General features: G+C 43.6%; 1 protein-coding gene across 1 annotated transcript in view; it reads left to right on the top strand.

Annotated features, from left to right (window-relative positions):
* The first annotated feature begins 14,261 nt into the window (after positions 1–14,261).
* The window catches only part of LOC147233456 (neuronal membrane glycoprotein M6-b-like), a 27,232-nt gene continuing 22,309 nt past the window's right edge, over positions 14,262–19,184 (top strand). The window contains exon 1 of the mRNA XM_086148295.1: positions 14,262–14,446. Within this exon, the coding sequence (XP_086004421.1) occupies positions 14,377–14,446 (70 nt within the window). The 5' untranslated portion in view covers positions 14,262–14,376. The remainder of the gene's footprint in view (positions 14,447–19,184) is intronic.

The raw sequence follows: 19,184 nt of genomic DNA, 5'->3' as shown, positions 1-19,184 counted from the left end.
TTGTTTCCTGGTGAGGCGTGTTCACCAGGTGCAGGGGATAACTGCCTTGATTGCTGTGCCACCTGCCTGGGGATCCGATGAGTCGTGACAGTACCCCCCTCCAGCCTCCTCCTCCTTGGACGAGGGCGCACGGCGACGGGGACGGCCACGGGGACGCGGAGCCGGTTGATCTGGATGGGTGCTATGGAACTCCTCCCACAGCCCTGGGTCCAGGATGTCCTTGCGGTGGACCCAGGAGCGTTCCTCCGGCCCGTACCCCTCCCAGTCGACCAGGTACTCCAGTTGACCCCGGCGGCGTCGAGATTGGAGTATCTGGTGTACTGCGTAGATGGGTCCCTCGTCAAGAAGGGGAGGTGGCGGAGGCGGCACAGCAACCCCAGGGCCTGCAGCGTCTGAAGAGTCAGAGGAATAGCACGGTTTTAACAGAGATACATGAAATACTGGGTGAATTTTATATTCAGGCGGGAGTTGAAGGCGAAAAGTAACCGGATTGATCTGGTGGGAGATCCTGAAGGGCCTGATATACTTTGGCCTGAGTTTTTTGCAGGGGTGTTTCATGCGAAGGTCCCGTGTCGAGCCACACTTTCTGTCCCACGACATAGGCAGGGGCCTGGGCTCTGTGAGCATTTGCACAGCGGCGGCGGCGTAGAGCCCCTTGCAAATGCCGGTGGGCCCTGGCCCACACCCTCTCACTCTCTGAACCATTGATTGACTGCTGGGACTTCTGAGGATTCTCCTGTCCAGGGAAACATGGGTGGTTGGTAGCCAAGCATGCACTGGAATGGCGTTAACCCGGTGGTTGGTTGCTGGAGGGAATTTTGAGCATATTCTGCCCAGGGAAGGAATTGACTCCAATTTGCAGGGTGTTGCTGGCAGTACGTTCGGAGGTAGCGGCATACCTCTTGGATCTTGCGTTCTGTTTGTCCATTGGTCTGGGGATGGTAACCAGACGACAAGCTCACTGTCACCCCCAGCAGGCGAAGGAAGGCTCTCCAAAACCTGGATATGAATTGGGGTCCCCGATCAGAGACGATGTCCTCCGGCAGTCCAAAGTTCCGGAAGACCTGGTTGAAGAGGGCTTCTGCAGTCTCTGATGCTGTAGGGACTCCCCTCATGGGGATCAACTTGCATGCCTTAGAAAATCGATCCACTACCACTAGGATGCTCGTGTATCCCTTGGAGGGGGGGGAAGGTCTGTGGCATAATCAATGCCGAGATGGGACCAGGGTCTATTTGGGATGGGTAAGGGTTCCAGTTTCCCTGCTGGTAGGTGACGAGGCGTTTTCGCCCGGGCACAGTCGGGGCATTGGCTGACATATCTTCGGACGTCTCTAGACATTCCTGGCCACCAATATTTGTCTCGGAGTATGTTCTGAGTCGCACTCATTCCTGGATGCCCGGTACCTGGTGCAGAGTGTGCAGAGGTGAGGAGAGATTCCCGGATGGTTTGTGGTACGTAGGTACGATTGGCCGGAGTGTTGGGTGGTGCGGGGTCGGACACTGATGCTTCCCGGATTTCTTCATCCAGGCTCCACCGGATGGGGTTTACTAGCACACAGTCACGCAGGATTTTCTCCGGTTCTTCTGGGGCGTTTTCTGGAGAGTGAATCCGTGACAGAGCGTCGGCTCACCCATTGAGAGTGCCAGGGCGATATCGGATGTGGAACTGAAATCGGGTGAAGAAGAGGGCCCATCTTGCTTGGCGGGGGTTTAACCTCTTGGCTTGGCGCAGGTACTGCAAGTTCTTGTGGTCGGTTAGCACCGTGAATGGGTATTTTGCGCCCTCAAGCCAGTGGCGCCACTCTTCCAATGCCAGCTTGATGGCCAGGAGCTCTCTATTGCCGATATCATAATTGCTCTCTGCTGAACTCGTCCTCTTTGAAAAGAAAGCACAGGGCTGGAGTCGGGCTGGCTTTCCATGGGGTTGGGACAGGACGGCTCCCACCCCCGTGGTTGAAGCATCAACCTCCACTGTGAAGGGAAGATCTGGGTCCGGGTGGTGCAGCAGAGGGGCGGACGTGAAGGCCTTCTTGAGCTCCAGGAAGGCTCGTGTGGCGGTTGGGTTCCAATGCAGGCGTTTTGGTTTGCCGCGTAACAGGGAGGTGAGGGGCGTAGCCAGTTGGCTGAAGTTCTCTATGAACCGTCGGTAGAAGTTAGCGAACCCCAGAAACCTCTGTAGTTGCTTGATTGTCTGGGGTTGAGGCCAAGAGTGGACGGCACTGACCTTTTCTTCATCCATACTCACTCCCTGTGGATGGAGGTGGTAGCCGAGGAACTGGACGGTGGTCTGGTGGAACAGGCATTTCTCTGCCTTGAGGAACAGTTGGTGTTCGCGAAGCCTGGTGAGGACCTGGGTGACATGGCGAACGTGACTGGGCAGATCAGGGGAGTGGATCAGGATGTCATCTATATAGACGACCACAAATTTTTGGAGGAAGTCTCTGAAAATCTCGTTCATGAAGCCTTGGAACACGGAAGGGGCATTGGCTAGGCCATATGGCATGACCCTGTACTCCCAGTGACCAGAGAGGGTTACGAAGGCAGTTTTCCACTCATCCCCTCTTCGAATGCGCACCAGGTTATAGGCGCTCCGGAGGTCCAGTTTGGTGAATATTTTGGACCCCCGGAGGGACTCCAAAGCCGCTGGCACCAAGGGTAGAGGATAACGGAATTTTACAGTGGCTTGGTTCAGGATCCGGTAGTCCACACAGGGCCTCAACCCTCCATCCTTCTTTGCGATGAAGAATGGCGAGGCCGCAGGGGATTTCGACGGTCGGATATAGCCCTGGCGCAGGGATTCCTCTATATAGGTCTCCATGGCCGCCTGTTCAGGGAGAGAGAGAGGGTAGATCTTTCTGTTCGGTAGCGGTTGGCCTGGAAGTAGATCGATCGCACAGTCCCAGGGACGATGGGGAGGCAGCGCAGCGGCTCGTTGGGAGCTGAAGACGTCCTGAAAACCCGCATACTGGGATGGGATCTGGGCCCGGTGGTCTTGCTTGGGGCTTTCTACTGATGTGGCATAGAGATGCACTATTCTCCTTGGAGGGAGCTGGGGAAAACAGTGCTCCTTGCAAGTCTCACCCCAGCGCAGGATTTCCCCAGTGGCCCAGGAAACCGTAGGCTCATGCGCCCTCAACCAAGGTCTGCCTAACACCAGATCTATCTGGGATTCCTCCAGGACATGAAATGAAATGTTCTCCACATGCAGAACCCCAATGCTAAGCTGAAGGGAGGAGGTTTGTGTGTTGACTTGCCTGGAAGATAGGGGTTTTCCCTATCACTGATCGCACGGTGAAGGAGGGGGAACACGGGAGCCGGGGAATTTGTAGCCGTCGGCAGAGTGCACCGGAGATGAAGTTCCCTGCCGAGCCGGAGTCCAGGAGGGCGTGCACCAGGTGGGTAGAGTCAGACACACAAAGCTGGGCTGGGATAGTCAATGGTGTCAAGTAGACGTTAGGAGAAAGCACAGCGCCTACCTGGGGTGTTGGAGGTCTCGTGGGGCAGTGTGATATCCGGTGATCCTTATCTCCACAGTAGAGGCAGAGGCGGTTGGCTATGCGTCTGCGTCTCTCTGTGGTTGATAATTGGAGGGCATCCACCTCCATGGCCTCTCCAGCTTGCTCTGGCTGGTTCCGGGACGGCCCTGTGGCAGACCTTCCCGGGACAGAGAAACAGGCCTCTCTCCGGTGCGATACCCGGATGGCTAGCTGGATGAACCTCTCCAACCCCATGCCGTCATCGTACGCCGCCAGGTGGAGGCGCAGGGAGGTGTTCAGGCCTTGTCGAAACTTGGCCAGAAGGGCTGGCTCATTCCATCCACTGGCGGCTGCTAGCGTCCGGAACTGTAGGGCGTACTCCACGATGGACCCCTTCCCCTGGCGGAGGTTGAAAAGTCGAGCCTGGAGGGAGGAATCCCCCTCGGGCAGGCTGAAGGCTTCTAGGAAGTGCTCCATGAAGTTCTGCGCTGTCGCCGTCACAGTGCCTGGGGTATTCCAGATCGCTTCCGCCCACTGGAGTGCCTTACCCGACAGGAGGGAGCTGACGTAGGCGATCTTGGACTTCTCCGTGGGGAACCGAGCGGGCTGCATCTCAAACATCAGCGAGCATTGTAACAGAAAGCCCTTACAACTTTCTGGTGCGCCGGAGTAGGTGGCCGGGCTAGCCATCGGGGCAGCCTGGATGACCTGATGAGGCGTGGAAGAGCTAGTGGGCTCCATACCAGGTCTGATCTTCTGTTACGGTTGGTTCCCAAGAGGACAGACACAGGTTCGTAGAATCGCAGGTGGTTTAATAAGTGGATAGACCGGGAGGTCGTACACACATCAGGGAAAAGACTACGCAGACTTCTCATAGCAACGAGATCAGACAATGTCTGCAACTTTGGGTCCACCTTATATACTCTTGCCTAATTAGTGGGATTGTTTCCTGGTGAGGCGTGTTCACCAGGTGCAGGGGATAACTGCCTTGATTGCTGTGCCACCTGCCTGGGGATCCGATGAGTCGTGACACTCCTGCTCTGGGTTCCTAACATTGTAAGATTTGCAAATTAAGTTCTTTAATTTGGTTTAAAAGCAATTTACAGTGGTTTTACAGTTTACTCTTTGCACATTCATGTTGCCGATTATTTTGTAAATAAAGTAATTTAGAGCAGGGTAAGAAAACAGTTGAAATTATTTTGTGAGTCTGTCTTTGTTTATTTTACATTTAGATCCCTGAGTTCTTCAAATTCTGATAGGTTAGTACATGGACATGCGACTGGTAACAAGAAAATAAAACTGTTGTGAGGCTGTGGAAGTGCAGGCATCTAAGTGCTGCTGAAAAAAAAGCATTTTCCCATCCTTTTCCTTATGTCTAAGCACACCATTATACTGGGCACACATAATACATAATGCTGGGCCTTTTGTTGTTCTTCACATCTGCATCTGAGAAGGTTCTCGGTCACCCAGGTCAAGGTCTATGGAGCTGTTGAAACCAGCCCAGGACTGAAGAAGCCTCTTAGATGACAGATGAAATATCTTCAAGGAACAAATGTAGTTCAGTTGACACAATAAGATTTCACAATGATATCCTTTACATTCATGTTTGTATTTTTTTTTTTATTATTTCACAACCTTGCAGAAAAAAAATTGTCTTTTTTTTTTTTAATATTCACCTACTATGTATTTATACTCTCATCAATCATCATTACTCAATTATATAGGCTCAGGCTAACTTGTCTTTTTCTTTTGTTGGATGTTGTCATTTTAGGCTCAGCTCAGCGGCTACAATGATATTTCAGCATGGTTGTTGAATGGACCTGTTGCTATGGTGACAGTGATGTACAAAACTCAGAGGCAGACATAAATTTGAGTTCAGGCACGTATGAATAGTCATAGGTGTAATCACATGAGCCCACACAGACGAAACGGAATAAATATTAAAATGTATGCACATGACCCACAAACCGCAGCCATTCTTTCTCATTCTCTGCTCCCTTCCCACTGATGCATTAATGAGTGGGCGAAGACAATACGCCCACCCTGCTTTGCATTTCCTCCTCGTAGTGACTCACGGCATGCTTGTAAATAGAAACACACAGCTCTTATCCCTCTTTGCGGTTCGCTCATGCTGCAGTCACGTACAAAATGTCACAGGTGCAGCAGCTTCTGAGTCACATGATTCACAGAGGTCACGTGCTTCAACTAGTCTGCATGGGAAGGGCTGAAGGAGTATATCTATGTCTGGCATTGATGGTGTGTGTTTGGTGTGTGTGTGTGTGTGTGTGTGTGTGTGTGTGTGTGTGTGTGTGTGTGTGTGTGTGTTGTTTGGAAGACAACGTAACATGTGGAGCAGACTGTAGACCAAATCTGGGCCAGTGGGATTAGTGGCTTGTCAGATAAATTGCTGGACGGAGAGGGGGGGGGGGGCGGGGGAGAGTTTGTGTGTGTGTGTGTGTGTGTGCATAGGTGAATGCATCCATACTGGCAGCAGTCATCAGATACTGTAAATACGAAAAAGTGTATCTGAGAAGGTTGTATATCTTACATTGGCTTTATCATTATACATAGCTGCAGTATGGGGGAAGGTCGTTTGTATTTAGTGTGTGTGCATGTGCAGGCATGTGGGTGTCCATTTCAAAGAGAGACTGAACACTGAGCTATTTTTTCCTTTGAAAAGCTGTCTCTAGTTATTTATTATTCTATCTGAATTCGGTAAATCATTCTTCTGTCAGGGAAGCCCCCCCTAAAAGTTTGCTCAAAGACAAAAAAAAATCAATATCTGTCCAAATTGATATTGCTTGAAAGATGTTTAACTGCCCCTTTTTATAATTTTTATGCTCATGCTCTCATACTATGATGTGAAGTAGAAAAACATAGTGAAGTTTTCAGATATGAACTTGTGAAAAATCGACCCGAAAATTAACCAATATATGTTCGATATATAGTAGCCATACTTAGCATAGCATTCTTCAATCAGCAAACAAAACACACATCTTAAAAAAAACAAAAAAACACAACTGAGAGGTGGAACTCCATCCAAATAGCCACATCTGGACTCATTTTTTCTGCCAAATGCTAACTGCAGTCCACCTGCAGCAAAAAGTCATTTGAAAGAAGAAATATGTTCGTGGCAAGAACTTAAGGCCGGTCTGTTAATGGGGGAAGCCTCAAAAATTTACTGTAAAAGGGTAACACTTTCCAAGCTATAATGGGATAGAATAGAGATTGCAAATCATCAAACCTACTTGTTTTCATGGATTTATTTGAACCACAGATTTTGCAAGTTTTGACAAATCACTGTGTTACCCTACATGACTCTTGTGTGTCGGAATCCATAAGTAGATCCTTAGCATGCACACTGAGGGAGCATGCCAGCGCGCAGCAGGTTGTAGATGATGTTGGAGCATCATAAATTCATATCTATCCAACTGGAGATTGTAGCTAAATGGGGATACACACTGTCAAGCAAACCTTCGCTGATATTTTTTTTCGTTTACAACAACAACATCAATACCCAAATTTCAATACTCACAATCGATGATATCTGCAGATTATGTGTTCTGGGGAAGGATTATCCTTTGCAGACATCAAATGGTTCCGTTCAGGGATGAGAGGGAAACGTCTCCTTGGTGACTGAAAGCTGAGGGTTGGGTGGGAGGGGGTTGCAAAACTGGGTCATCATCACCACCACAGATTAAGGGCCCAGATCAGGACATACAAATAATACTGAACACACATCCACATTCACAGAAGCAGAAATGTGTCCGTTTACACAAAGATCAAAACTGCAACGTAATCAGAAGAATTTCTCAGGTGAGCGAAAAGATAGTACCAGGTGCAGTGTGTCAATCTTGTTCTCTGCCAAAGGTTTCCCTTTTAGAGGAAGTCAGAAGCCCATTAAAATGGCAAGGATTAGAGTAGAGCAACAGCGGGAGGCTCATAAAGCCGCTAAGACACTGCCTGTTTATATCTGTGTGTATTTGTATTTGCTGAAACAATGGCCTATTTCCAACATTACATATAAAAGAAGCTTTACTTGTAGGAGGTGCTGAATCAATATCCAAACCTAAAGGTTGAAGCCAAAGTTCAATATATTTTCTTTGTTTGGTCACTTTACCCTTATGAGAAAAAAATACACACATTTTCGGGAAGATCTGATTGTTCATGCCCTCAAACTTGAGACAGAAACAAACACAGATAGCAGAGTCAGAGAGAGACGCAGCAGTGATCTCTGGGTTCGGGTGTATGACTCTCGAGGTCAAAATGAGGACAACCTTTGGGATCAGAGCTCAAAGCCTTGCAATCAGCGTCCTCGCTCGACAACAGAGAAGAATAACGATCTTGAGAAGTGTGTCAGGAAGACAGTTAAAAGGTCAACGTGTCGCCTGTGGTAGGATCAGGGATTATCCATGCAGAGACAATAGTCTATCAAATTAGTGTGTTTTTGAACTGTATATCCATTTAGGCTTTTGAGGGATTTCACCTTTCTGAGAAATGCTGCATATTTCATTGATTGAGTGGCTTGTTTTAAATTAGTATATATGGGTGAGTTGAAGTGGATGTATGACAGTGCCCTATGACTGCAGCCCGTCTTTTCAATATTACAATACGCAAAGTGAGGTAGAAAGCTGGATCACAGTTTAATTATATTTAATTAAACTTGGTATGAGTAGGAGTGAGGAATTGCCAGAAAATTTGCAGTTTATTCCACACAAGAAAGAATGTGAGACACAGAAACCGTTCCATCGTTCCAGGATCTAAAAAAGAAGAAAATTTTTCCATGTTTTTGAATTTGGCTCAGTCAGCTGCGGATGTCTCGGATGTAGAACATGCTGAGACAAATAGGCTGAGACTGTAGGAATTTTCTGCATACTGTTATTCTGATTCTGTTCTATGTTTCAACTTTTTTCTGATTTTATACTCATAGCAGAAGTTTCACTTCAAGTTCAGATAAGGATCTTGAGCTTCACTGGTTGTATAGATTTCTCCCGTCTTAAAAATTCCATGATATATGACTATGCAAATACTTTCTAAATTTTATTTGTTTCATACAAATGTCTCCTACCACACTGTTACGTTTCCGTGTAGATGACAAGGAAGCTTAATTGTCAGAGAAAATTCCAGCTTAAATTGCTTATAATAATGCTTTTTCTTCTCAACCGGAGGCCTCTAACCTTTCTGAAGCTTCCTATTGCTGATGTCATTCACACAGGGAATTGTTTATCAATTAATTTGGACACAACTTAAACTGTCCAAACACTAGTCTCCTTTTGCTGCCATCAAACAGCCTAGAACAACAAGAATTCCCCGGCTGCCTATTAGCTATAGCTTTCAACCAGGCTGTAGAAGAAAGAAAGCCTGATCCTGATGGAGTGCTGATAAGATGGTTTTCAGTTAGCCCCTTGTCATTGCTCACTTATTAATTTGCTTTTTTGTCTCATGGTGGATTTGAGCTGTTATACGGACATACTAGAAGTTTTTTTTCTTTCTTGTCAGGACTGATAGTATCACTAATAGATTGAATAAGTGCAGCAGCTCACTGGCGGTGTTCAACATCACCATGGCAACAGTAGAGCCAGCTTGGCAGCTGAGATCAGACTGCTCTGATGTAGAGGATGATGAGAGACAGTTTGTCATAGAAATGTTTAATGGGATCTCGCTGAAGCTACAGATTCGGTTCCTTTATTATTATTCAAAATCATTGTTATCGTCATCATTTTCACTATAATCGCCTCTTTTTTATTAAATTAAATTTAGAGGATTATGACAAAGTATTTCTGTTTAAATTGGCCCACTGGATTTTTCTTTTGATAATGTCTCTCCAAATTGCAATTTCATAATTGTTCCCATTCATAAATTACATGGGTAAAAGAAAAAAAAATCACAAAAGCTGGATATTATAATGTGAGGACAGGGACATTTTATTTATGTTGTTTATTTGACATGTTTTTTTCTTACCTAAGCATAAACTGAGAGGTATCATATAAATTTTTTTTTCCCGAATCAACCAGCTCTATGTAAGAGATCTATGTAAAGACTCCATTTGGACAACTTTCTCCTCTCTATCTTCTTGTAATGAGAGAAGACGGGAACCAACCATACGTTTCTTGAATGTTCCTTTAATAGATGGCAAGAGGTTCAGAGGACAAAAATGTTCTTACAACTTCACTTGAGACCCTGCTGGGCTCTTCTCTTTCTGATGCCCAGCAATTGCTTCCTATACGGCCGAGTCGATACAGGATCCGGAGATCTCAGTAGCATCATTTCTGACTGTAAAGTTCAAATATTTTCTGCTATCAGGCAGTGATGGTTCCTGTCAAGGCACTGGATTGATTTTTTTTTCCCTTTTTTTGCCTTCTAGTCTAAATGGATAGTCCTGTTTGCCACAGCTAACAGTATTAGAAAAATGTGGGGCAAACGAGTACTCCGTGTCCTGTCAACAAAGCACTCGACTCTTATTTGATAAAAAGGCGTTTGTGTAACTTCCATTTGGTAAGAGCGGTGACGGTCCAGAGTCAGAGGACAAGGTGGGCGCGGGCAATTGACACAGACGGGGAAAATCATAACTCGTGATGTAGATTTGTTGCAGCTGAGTGTCCATATGGGATCGGAAAAAAAAAACTCCAACTTGGCAAGATGTTTTTTTGCATCTGTCTGAGCCATTAGATTTCTGACTATCTGACATCTCTGAAATGCAGCATTACTTTGGTGTTTGGGCCAAAGTCCAAGTTGAGCATTAAGTGTGTGTTGGCAAAAGACAGAGAGAGAAAGAGAATTTGTGTGTGTGTGTGTGTGTGTGTGTGTGTGTGTGTGTGTGTGTGTGTGTGTGTGTGTGTGTGTGTGTGTGTGTGTGTGTGTGTGTGTGATGTTGAGAAGGGACAGGGAGCTCTGCATTTCATCCAAAAGACGAGTCCCTAACCATGTGACCCAGCAAAGGGTGGTTTTTCAAGTGGAAATTGGGAGATGAAATTTGCCCGCCAAGTGATAAAACAGGTTGGGTTGTCACTACATTTACATGTAGTCTTTGACTAACTTTTCTTCCAGCTTGTTTTAACAGTAATTGTGGAATTATTTAATTTTGATCCACCCGTTCCCCTTTTTTTACAAGTCTTTGTGACTGAACTTGTTGAATGAAAGCAGTCGGCATTTTTTCACCTGCATTTTTTCTTTATCACTAGGATGCCTGAAAATACTGCTCTGCTGATTTTAATGAAACTTTGTAGAGGGGCAGAGCAAAAAAAAAAGCTAGAAGTCAATACTTCTTTTTTGAATTTCTTATAAAAAATTAGAGGAAACTCAGAGGAAACCATGAGACACCTTCTTAGTATGAAAACATTGCAACTACTGCCTCTGCAGCTCAAACAAAGACAATATCTTTAACTGCAATCAATCATATTAAGGCATACCCAAATGTGCACAATTAACTCAGATGCCATCATTCATCATAAAGTTGACAGGTGAGTATACCAATTTCAGACATGTTTATTGTTTGAAGTTGGTATGCTGATTCTGAAGAATGTGAATATTAATCACCCAAACCTTTATACTTTTTATATAAAGTTACTTGTAAATACACAAAGCATCATCTAAAGAAATGCATTCATATTTAGAGAGCTTCACAAGTGAACTATACATTCTATTCCAATCTACAAATCCAGATGTTGAAAGTTGATTTATAAATTAATACACAAAACTTGGTTAAGAAGAAAAAAAAAGTAAAGATGCGCAATTAAAAAAATAAAGGCTATACACAATCCAAAAACATAAAATAACTACAGAAATAAATATATATTCAAATACAAGGCCGTCATCAACCAGGCAGCTAAAAAAAGCACCCTAATGTTGATGTATTGATGTCATACACCTGGAAATAAGTTTTAAAGCACTATAAGTAAAGAAAAAAAAAAGAAATTATGAAGACACCAAATGAATTGGGTAGAAAATATTTCTCAGTGTTCATCAAAATACACATTAAACATTAAATAGACCTCATTAAATAAACATTAAATATATTCTCTTCAAACCTATCCAGTGACACATTTCACTAAAATGAATGCTTAGATTACTGTATTTTTAACCAAATTTGAAGTTAAAATGGTATGGAAATTTTTTGGTTAATTTTTAACATCTTTTGTTAATTTTCAACATCCAATTGTCCATTTCTGTGGAGGTTCTTAGGTATCCAGGTCATGTAATTTTCCATTATTTTTATATCTCTTGCCTCCGTAGATTGGAATAGTAATGGCTTTTGATTGAAACAAAGTAAATATCTAAAGAAGTGGGCAAAGCCCTATAATGAATGTGCATTTTTAAGCAGAAGTATTATCTAGAATAGTGAAAAACACGATTCACAAATTTCCTACTCTTAATACAGCTAAGGAAGATTCAAGTCAAAATCTCCAAGTAGTCTTTCGGGAAAATTCAGTGTTGAAATAGTATTGTTCCCTGAGTATGAAAACGAAAGTAACATTAACCCATGCCCCATCTACCATAATGACTGGGATCATATACACAAACAATAATTTCTCTCCGACCAAATTAATCTGTATTTTCGATTGTGCAAATCTGCATTTCTGTCAGAAGCCAGGAAACGTAATTATTCATTTATTCGGTGGCTTAGGTTTCATTGTCGGTCGAGGGCCAACGGCGCTGTGTGAATGATGATTCACTGGCATATGGTGCCTAGTGGGTGTTGATTTCAGCCCTCTGGGTAAGCACATTTACTAAATGTCATATATGTCATGTTAGCCATTCTGGTGTCTGGTATTGGTGGCTGTTTTGAGGTATGGAGCACTGGGGCTTGCAGGGTTAATTGTCTGCAGCCCAGGGAGAGGGAGTGTCGTATGGGCTGAGCTTTGTCTGAAATGGGGGCACGTGCGGCCTGAATTAAACCTTATTTAAGAGGATTCCGGACAGATGGCATCCCATTGTTTCAGGATGTGTTTATTATTAGAAAATGGGGTGAATTATGGAAGCTCCCCCCTCACACACACACACACACACACACATGCACACATACATGCACACACACACTACCTTTCACTCAAGAAACACACCGCAGTCACAAAGCATTGTTTCCCTGGGATTAAAGGACTCTCGGTGCTTGCGTACTAATTGCATCATGGGTTCCCATTCAGCCAATCAGCATCCTTGGAAGCAAACAAAGAGGAGCCTCCATGGTAGATAGCTACATTTCACAAGACACTGATTGGTTAATTGTGATCCAATTAAACGATTTCTTAAGAAATTGAAAGCGTATTTGGACAAGGTTTTTCTCATTCATCATGGATAAAGAATTGAGAATTGATAAAGAATTTAAACGCAATTAACATCACTTTTTTGTTTAAGCTAACACAGACCACATCACTCAGAGGATACATCACTCAAACCCCTAGTAGTAAATGCTTGGTTTCCACTGCCTTTAATAGCACTTTAAAAAGTTAACTTACACATTTTGCTGTATATTATTTGAGATATAGTTTTTCCGTTTACAAAGTAGGCAGCCAAATATCCTCTTCAACAGTAAAATCAATGGCCACATCTAAGCATGTTCCTGCTACTCCAAAACAGAGTTAACAAAAAACATAACAGCACTGAACTGCCTTTGTCATGTTTGTTTTATCAAACACATTTCGTTTTTCATATCTGGCTCTTTAGTCTCTTATGTAGTTAAATCCATATAATTTTTTTATAACTTCTTCAAATTGTAATTTTTTTGTGTCAGCTTATTAGAGGCTTCATACAACAAGCATTTATGGAGGAACTTGGTCGGTTGTTTCTTTTTTTTTATACTAGCTTACAAGTTTCAATTCAATTATTCAATTTTGTGAGTGCGTACGCATGCACAGCAACTCACCCACGTACAAAACAAACAAAATGATCAGGCAGGAAGCAGCATTATCATCAGATTTGTGTGTTTTCCCCGTGGGAGTAGAAAATATGTTCAACGATTGCTCATTTGGTCTCAAAATCATTTCCAGAGCCTCTTTCTTTTATTTTCCAAATCCCAAAAACTCATTTCTCAATTCTTACTTACTTTTTAATTTTTTGCCTGCTTACATTTTTGTTACCCTCCAATTAAAATTCAAAAGAATGAATTGGTTCTTTTTTCACAGATTAGTGAGTGCAGGCTGTTTTAATTTCAAAAGTGAAACCAAAAACAATAATCAGCCCTATCCCCGCCTGCAGTCCCACCCGCCCCCTCCCTTTTTTCAAAAAATCTTACTCACTTTACTTTTTCTTTCTTTCCACTCCCTCCTTCTGTCCCAACTCTTCCCCAACTCACCAGATGGAGAGGGGGCGGTGAGGGTGTGTGGTTGTGCTCATGCATGCACGGTGGCCCGTGAGTTTGCATATTTACATCTCCCGCACACAGTGTCCCTTACAGCCTCCTTACTGATGGAAAGAATCAAACCCGATCCGTGGAAACCCACAGGATAGAGGAAGGCCGAACCAAGGTGTTACCTATAGGTGGGAAGGGCAAGGTGAGACTTTGGGACAATTTTGCGACAGATGGCGCACAGATTCACTGCTGACTGATTTAAAGAATCAAAATGTGTCTACTCGGTGACATGAATCACATCTGACAGGAGGCTTTGTGTCTTGGGTAACTGGACTAACATACAGAGTAAGGCTATAACATAGGAGAGGGAGGGAGGGAGAGAGGGTGTGTACCAGGAGAGGGAGAGAGAAAGTGAGAAAGTGAGAGAGAGAGAGAGAGAGAGAGAGAGAGAGAGAGAGAGAGAGAGAGAGAGAGAGAGAGAGAGAGAGAGAGAGAGAGAGAGAGAGAGAGAGAGAGAGAGAGAGAGAGAGAGCGCATCAAGTCACCAGGATAGGATCTACCATCCACACACTAGAAGGCACAAGTACCACAAGGAGACCATTACTGTGGTAAATCATGGATGGAACAAAACCGGTCATGGAGTCCAACGCGGAGGAAACCCAAGACGAAGGACAGGAGAGCAAAGGTACCGCTTTACCAGCTGCTGACAATTGCGCATGTTATTTTGTTATTTATTTATTGTACATTCTTTTCGTGGTGCCCGCGTCTGCGTCAGTCTGAGCCGTTTAACCTACTTGCAATGGCTTCCCGCTTCACACAATAGCGGGGCTCCCCCCCCCCCCCTTTTACCCCCTCCTTCCCCCTGCGCTCTCACCTATGTCAAGCAAAATATTCAGACATTTTACGCTTATTTGCGCCTCCGGAAAGGGATGGAATATCGGTAGACTAGCAGCAACAGACATATCGCCCTATGGAGCAGGACTACGATAAATGGTCGAGCTTAATGAAATATCGATTGACAAAGAGGGATTTACTGCTGCGCCCGGTGAGCGGCGCGCTGTGCGCGGTTCGCGGTGCGCCCCCCTCCGCCGTCAGGTGCGGATGAACCGGATCCCGCTCGTCAGGTGAAGGACGGGTTCTGGCGGGTTCGGAGAGACCGGGGGGTCGAACCCATCGGCCCAGACGGGAGGCTGCGAGCGACCGATCCGTCTCTTTGCACCCCCCCCGCCACCAGAACCCCTCCCCCGACCCCTGCGTCCTTTGTCGTGGTTTTATTAAAAAGACGCCCCATCCGATCCAAAAAGGCGCGTCGTCTCGTCGACCGCTTTTCTCATTTCTACGATTTTTTTTTTCGTGTAAAAAAAAAAAAATCCCCCCTTCCCATCCACCCACACAGAATTATATCAAACTGTTGCTGCCCCCCGTGTGTGTTTGATTGGTGTGGGCGTGTCTTGGTGCGTTGGATGATTTCGACAGAAAAGGATGCAGCTGATGCGTTTATTTAATTTATTTTCTTTTTCTTTTTTGATTGACACTCACATCCGGCACTTCAGTAACAAAATGCGTTGTGTGGTTCGGTCGTGCAGGAGATTTTAGGCTTTCTTAGCTGTTTTGATGCGTGGGGTCACGAAGAAACGGATGCGCACGATGTGGCGGTGAAGGTGTTGAGATCGGCCCCCAATTTTATTTGCAAATCAGTGAAGTTGACTGTGTAGCAGATAAACTGGAAACCAGCCCCTTTTGCCAGCTGGTTTTACTCGTTTCTGGGCTTCAGTACACACACACTCGTCAATCTCAACAAAATGGCATCAAACTTTAGCCAATATAGGCTTCTCCTTCTGTCTGTTCAGTAAGTGTTGCTAAATCATGGCCATCTTGAACATATATTTTCTCATCCTTGTGATGGCTGCTTTTAATGTGGAAACAACAGCGCAGAGGAGTGTGTATTTATTGCCTCCTATTCCATTATGGAAAGGTTATGTGATGTTATGCGCTTAAGCGTGACGTCACGTCGGTGAGGCGAGGTATGGGATGTCGTGGTGAAGTGTAGTTGGAGGAGGTTGAGGGTTGAGTGGGCTGCACTATGAAAGGGAGAAGCTGTGAAGTCACATCGTGGGAGGCGCGATGTAGCACCCGAGAGTGGGGAGGATCGTGGGGGGTGGGGGGGTGATGTTTCATAGGGAAGTGGTGCGCATGTGTGTACGTGTGCGAGTCGATTCTGCTTGAAAATGCAGAACCATCACAGCTCTATGTGTCATTTCCAAGCAATAATAATGATAAAAAAAATTAAAAAAAAATTCACATAAATGACCCTTTGAAAATGCAGACTGGTCTCAAAACATAATTTTGAGACCTCCGGAGCGCCGCCGTATTAAATCTGAAACGCACAGTTCACCTTTTCTAAGTATGAGGGCTTCTTGCGATTTGAAAATAGAATTTCAAATTAGATTGTAAAGATTTTGTTGAAATGCTATATTCAGCTGTTCCAAACTGTGTAACATGAGACACTCAATTCAGCCATCATCTTTGGGCGGTTGTGGCTCATTTGGTAGGGCGGGCGTCCCTCCAACTGGGAGGCCACAGCTCCTCCTGTCTGCCACTGAAGTGTCCTCGACAAGACCGAGAACCCCCAGTTGCTACCGATGGTCAGGTTTGCACCTTGCATTGCAGCTCTTGGTGTGTGAATGGATGACTGCAAATAATCCAGTGTAAAGTGCTTTGGAACCGCAGGTTGATAAAATTATTTATAGAAGTGGAGTCCATTTTTCTTTATATCTGTTCATTTATACGGTTTCAGGTAATGATTGTTTTTTAGTTGTGACAACAGTTTTGCAGCAACAATAGCACGTGCCACTGAAATCCTACTGGTTCCTCTTGCAACGATGTTGTCTTACAATAGTGATCATTTAAAAGAGCATTACACCATCCCTTTGTGGTCATGCACAAGGCAGTGTCCAGCGAGATCCCATCCATAGCAACTTTAACTTTACAAATCTGTCAGAGACTCTACGGATTACAAAGTATAAAGCCGGCCATATGAAAAAGTCGGCAATTTAAGCACTCAATCCCTCAATCACCATTTTCTGTGGATTGAGTAAAAGTCTCACCCACTTCAACCGCTGCTGCTTGGACTGTAGTGCTCCAGGTGTGATGTTGTGCAACTGAATCCTCCCACACTGCTGTACCAAAATAGACTGGATTGGAGGATGGCCTATTTGTCGGTGCAATCATTTGTGTGTGCGCCTTTGACATCTGGAATGTGACCATAAGCTTATAGCATCCGATAAGAAGCTGAAGATTTACAGTGGGGGCATGGAGGGGAGAGCTGTCATGTAAGGAGCTTGTGTTGACGTGTGCCAGAGCTGCCTCTTCAGCTTTGGTAAATTTCTTGTTTCAGAATTAACACGTTCATGTCTTTTAGTGTAATAATCAACCAACTTCGAATCCGTGAGTCTCTGATAGTTTTGGGTGCAGTTTTTAATACTTAATTTTTTTTAAAAACAGAACAGTTCAGAAGCACTTTTCCAAATATTTAGTGACAATAGAGATCTATAAAAACATGACTACACCAACATATATGCATATAATTTTAACCATTGAAAATTGAAAATAAAATTACAGTAAATATTCAGATAATTTGTGGTCTCGTGCTGAATTATTGCTAATATGTTATTAGAGACAACCTCTTGCTTAATTTATCGGTAAATTCTTGAAGATTTTTAAAATGTCCTTTTCCTTACAGAATAAAAAGAAAATCTCAAACAACTGGACTGAAGCAACTAACAAGAAATTGAAATCAAATGATGTTGAGCATCAAGTATTGATGGACGTAATGGGACTAAGATGCCCCTGGATTTTGATAAGAAGGTTGAATCGAATAACTGTCTTGTGTATCTTGACAGAAAATCCCATTAGGATTAATGTAAGGCAAAATCACGTAGCAGAATTAGTCAACAGGGTGTTTTTTTCTACTAATATAATCTGCTAATGCATTATGAAAAATCCTGCGGAAGTTTCTGATCTAGATCGGAGGAAAAAATGTATATGACCCTGAAAGTGTATTTTTTTTCTTGGTAAATATGGATAAGTGACAGCTTTGCCCAAGATGTAGAAAATCAAAAAAAGAAACAGTGTTCCTTCCATAATTTTATGGAATCTATTGCTATTTTTTTGAACAATTTTTTAAATAATATTATATTCAAGTTATAATTTCTCAGTGGTTTATAATACATTAATAAATTACTTGCACACTGTTTCTCATATCTTCAGAGAAATTAGCAAAATGTATTAATTGCTATAGAAATTAGCAATAGAAAAACAACAACAAATAATATTTTATTCAGACAAATATCCACATGTAAAGGGGACCAGTAAAAATATGGATCTGAATTTTTAATTACAAAAACAGGTGTATGCCCATAATATTAACTTGAAAAGGATCTTGATTGGTAAATTTGTAATTTTTATACCTTTGTCATAGGTAAATGTCTTGAAACTGACATTTACAGCTGTACAGCAGCTTTGGAAGCTCCTGCACAATTTTAACCCCCCTCTGTATTTTAGTTTATTCCCTCCAGTTGTCCATCTGGTGAGCAGTGAATATGGTGAACATTCCATTGGTCCATGTTCTTGATTTGACAAGTTTCTCACCATTGTTTTTGTATTTGACAATGTAAGCATATTGCAAAACTGGAAAATCAAACAGGCATCAGTTATAATCAAGGAGAATGGGTTCTGATGCTGGACTGATTTTTTTTTTTGTTTAAATTGCATCTCATATTAGCCAGTTCGCCTGCCAGATGAGGTTTACCGCCATTAAGAGTTGGATAACAAAGCATCTACGGCTCTTGGAGGTACAATATGAAGTCATTAGAATGAAACGGATGGATTAGATAAAAAAAGACACCTTTACCATACATTTGAAGAGATCCTCTGCTATAAATACAATTACACACATGTTCTCACACACCCACACACAAAAAGACTCCTCTTGTATGGGCTTGCTGTTACATAATGCAGAGCTGGCTCCCCATCCTCGGCTATAACGTTCACATCAGAGGGGAGAGAGATTACATCATCGTCTGGAGGGGAGGCTGGGTCTGTTGAATTTTCTGCATCTGCGTGAAGAATAAAGCAATCATCATTCATCTTTACAGAGTTTAATCACAATAAGATTTGAGTTATTGGTTCTGAGCCATGGGTCGAGGTTTCTCGATGCAGGAGAAATTAGCTGAAAACCAAGACTGGAAATCATTGTATATGGACTGTCTGAGCTGCATTGCATCAAATGAATAAATAAATAAGTAAATAAATTTAAAAAAATCACACAATTTGTTCTTTCAAACAGTTCATATCTCTAAAAAGGCATAGTCCCTCACACCTTCAACCCTATCATTAATTCATTTATCTTATTTATCATTTAT

Source organism: Fistularia commersonii, chromosome 6, assembly GCF_037954325.1.
Source record: "Fistularia commersonii isolate RoL2024-O1a breed Wild chromosome 6, RoL_Fcom_v1.0, whole genome shotgun sequence".
NCBI lineage: Eukaryota > Metazoa > Chordata > Actinopteri > Syngnathiformes > Fistulariidae > Fistularia > Fistularia commersonii.
This window is presented reverse-complemented; position numbering and strand designations above follow the sequence as displayed.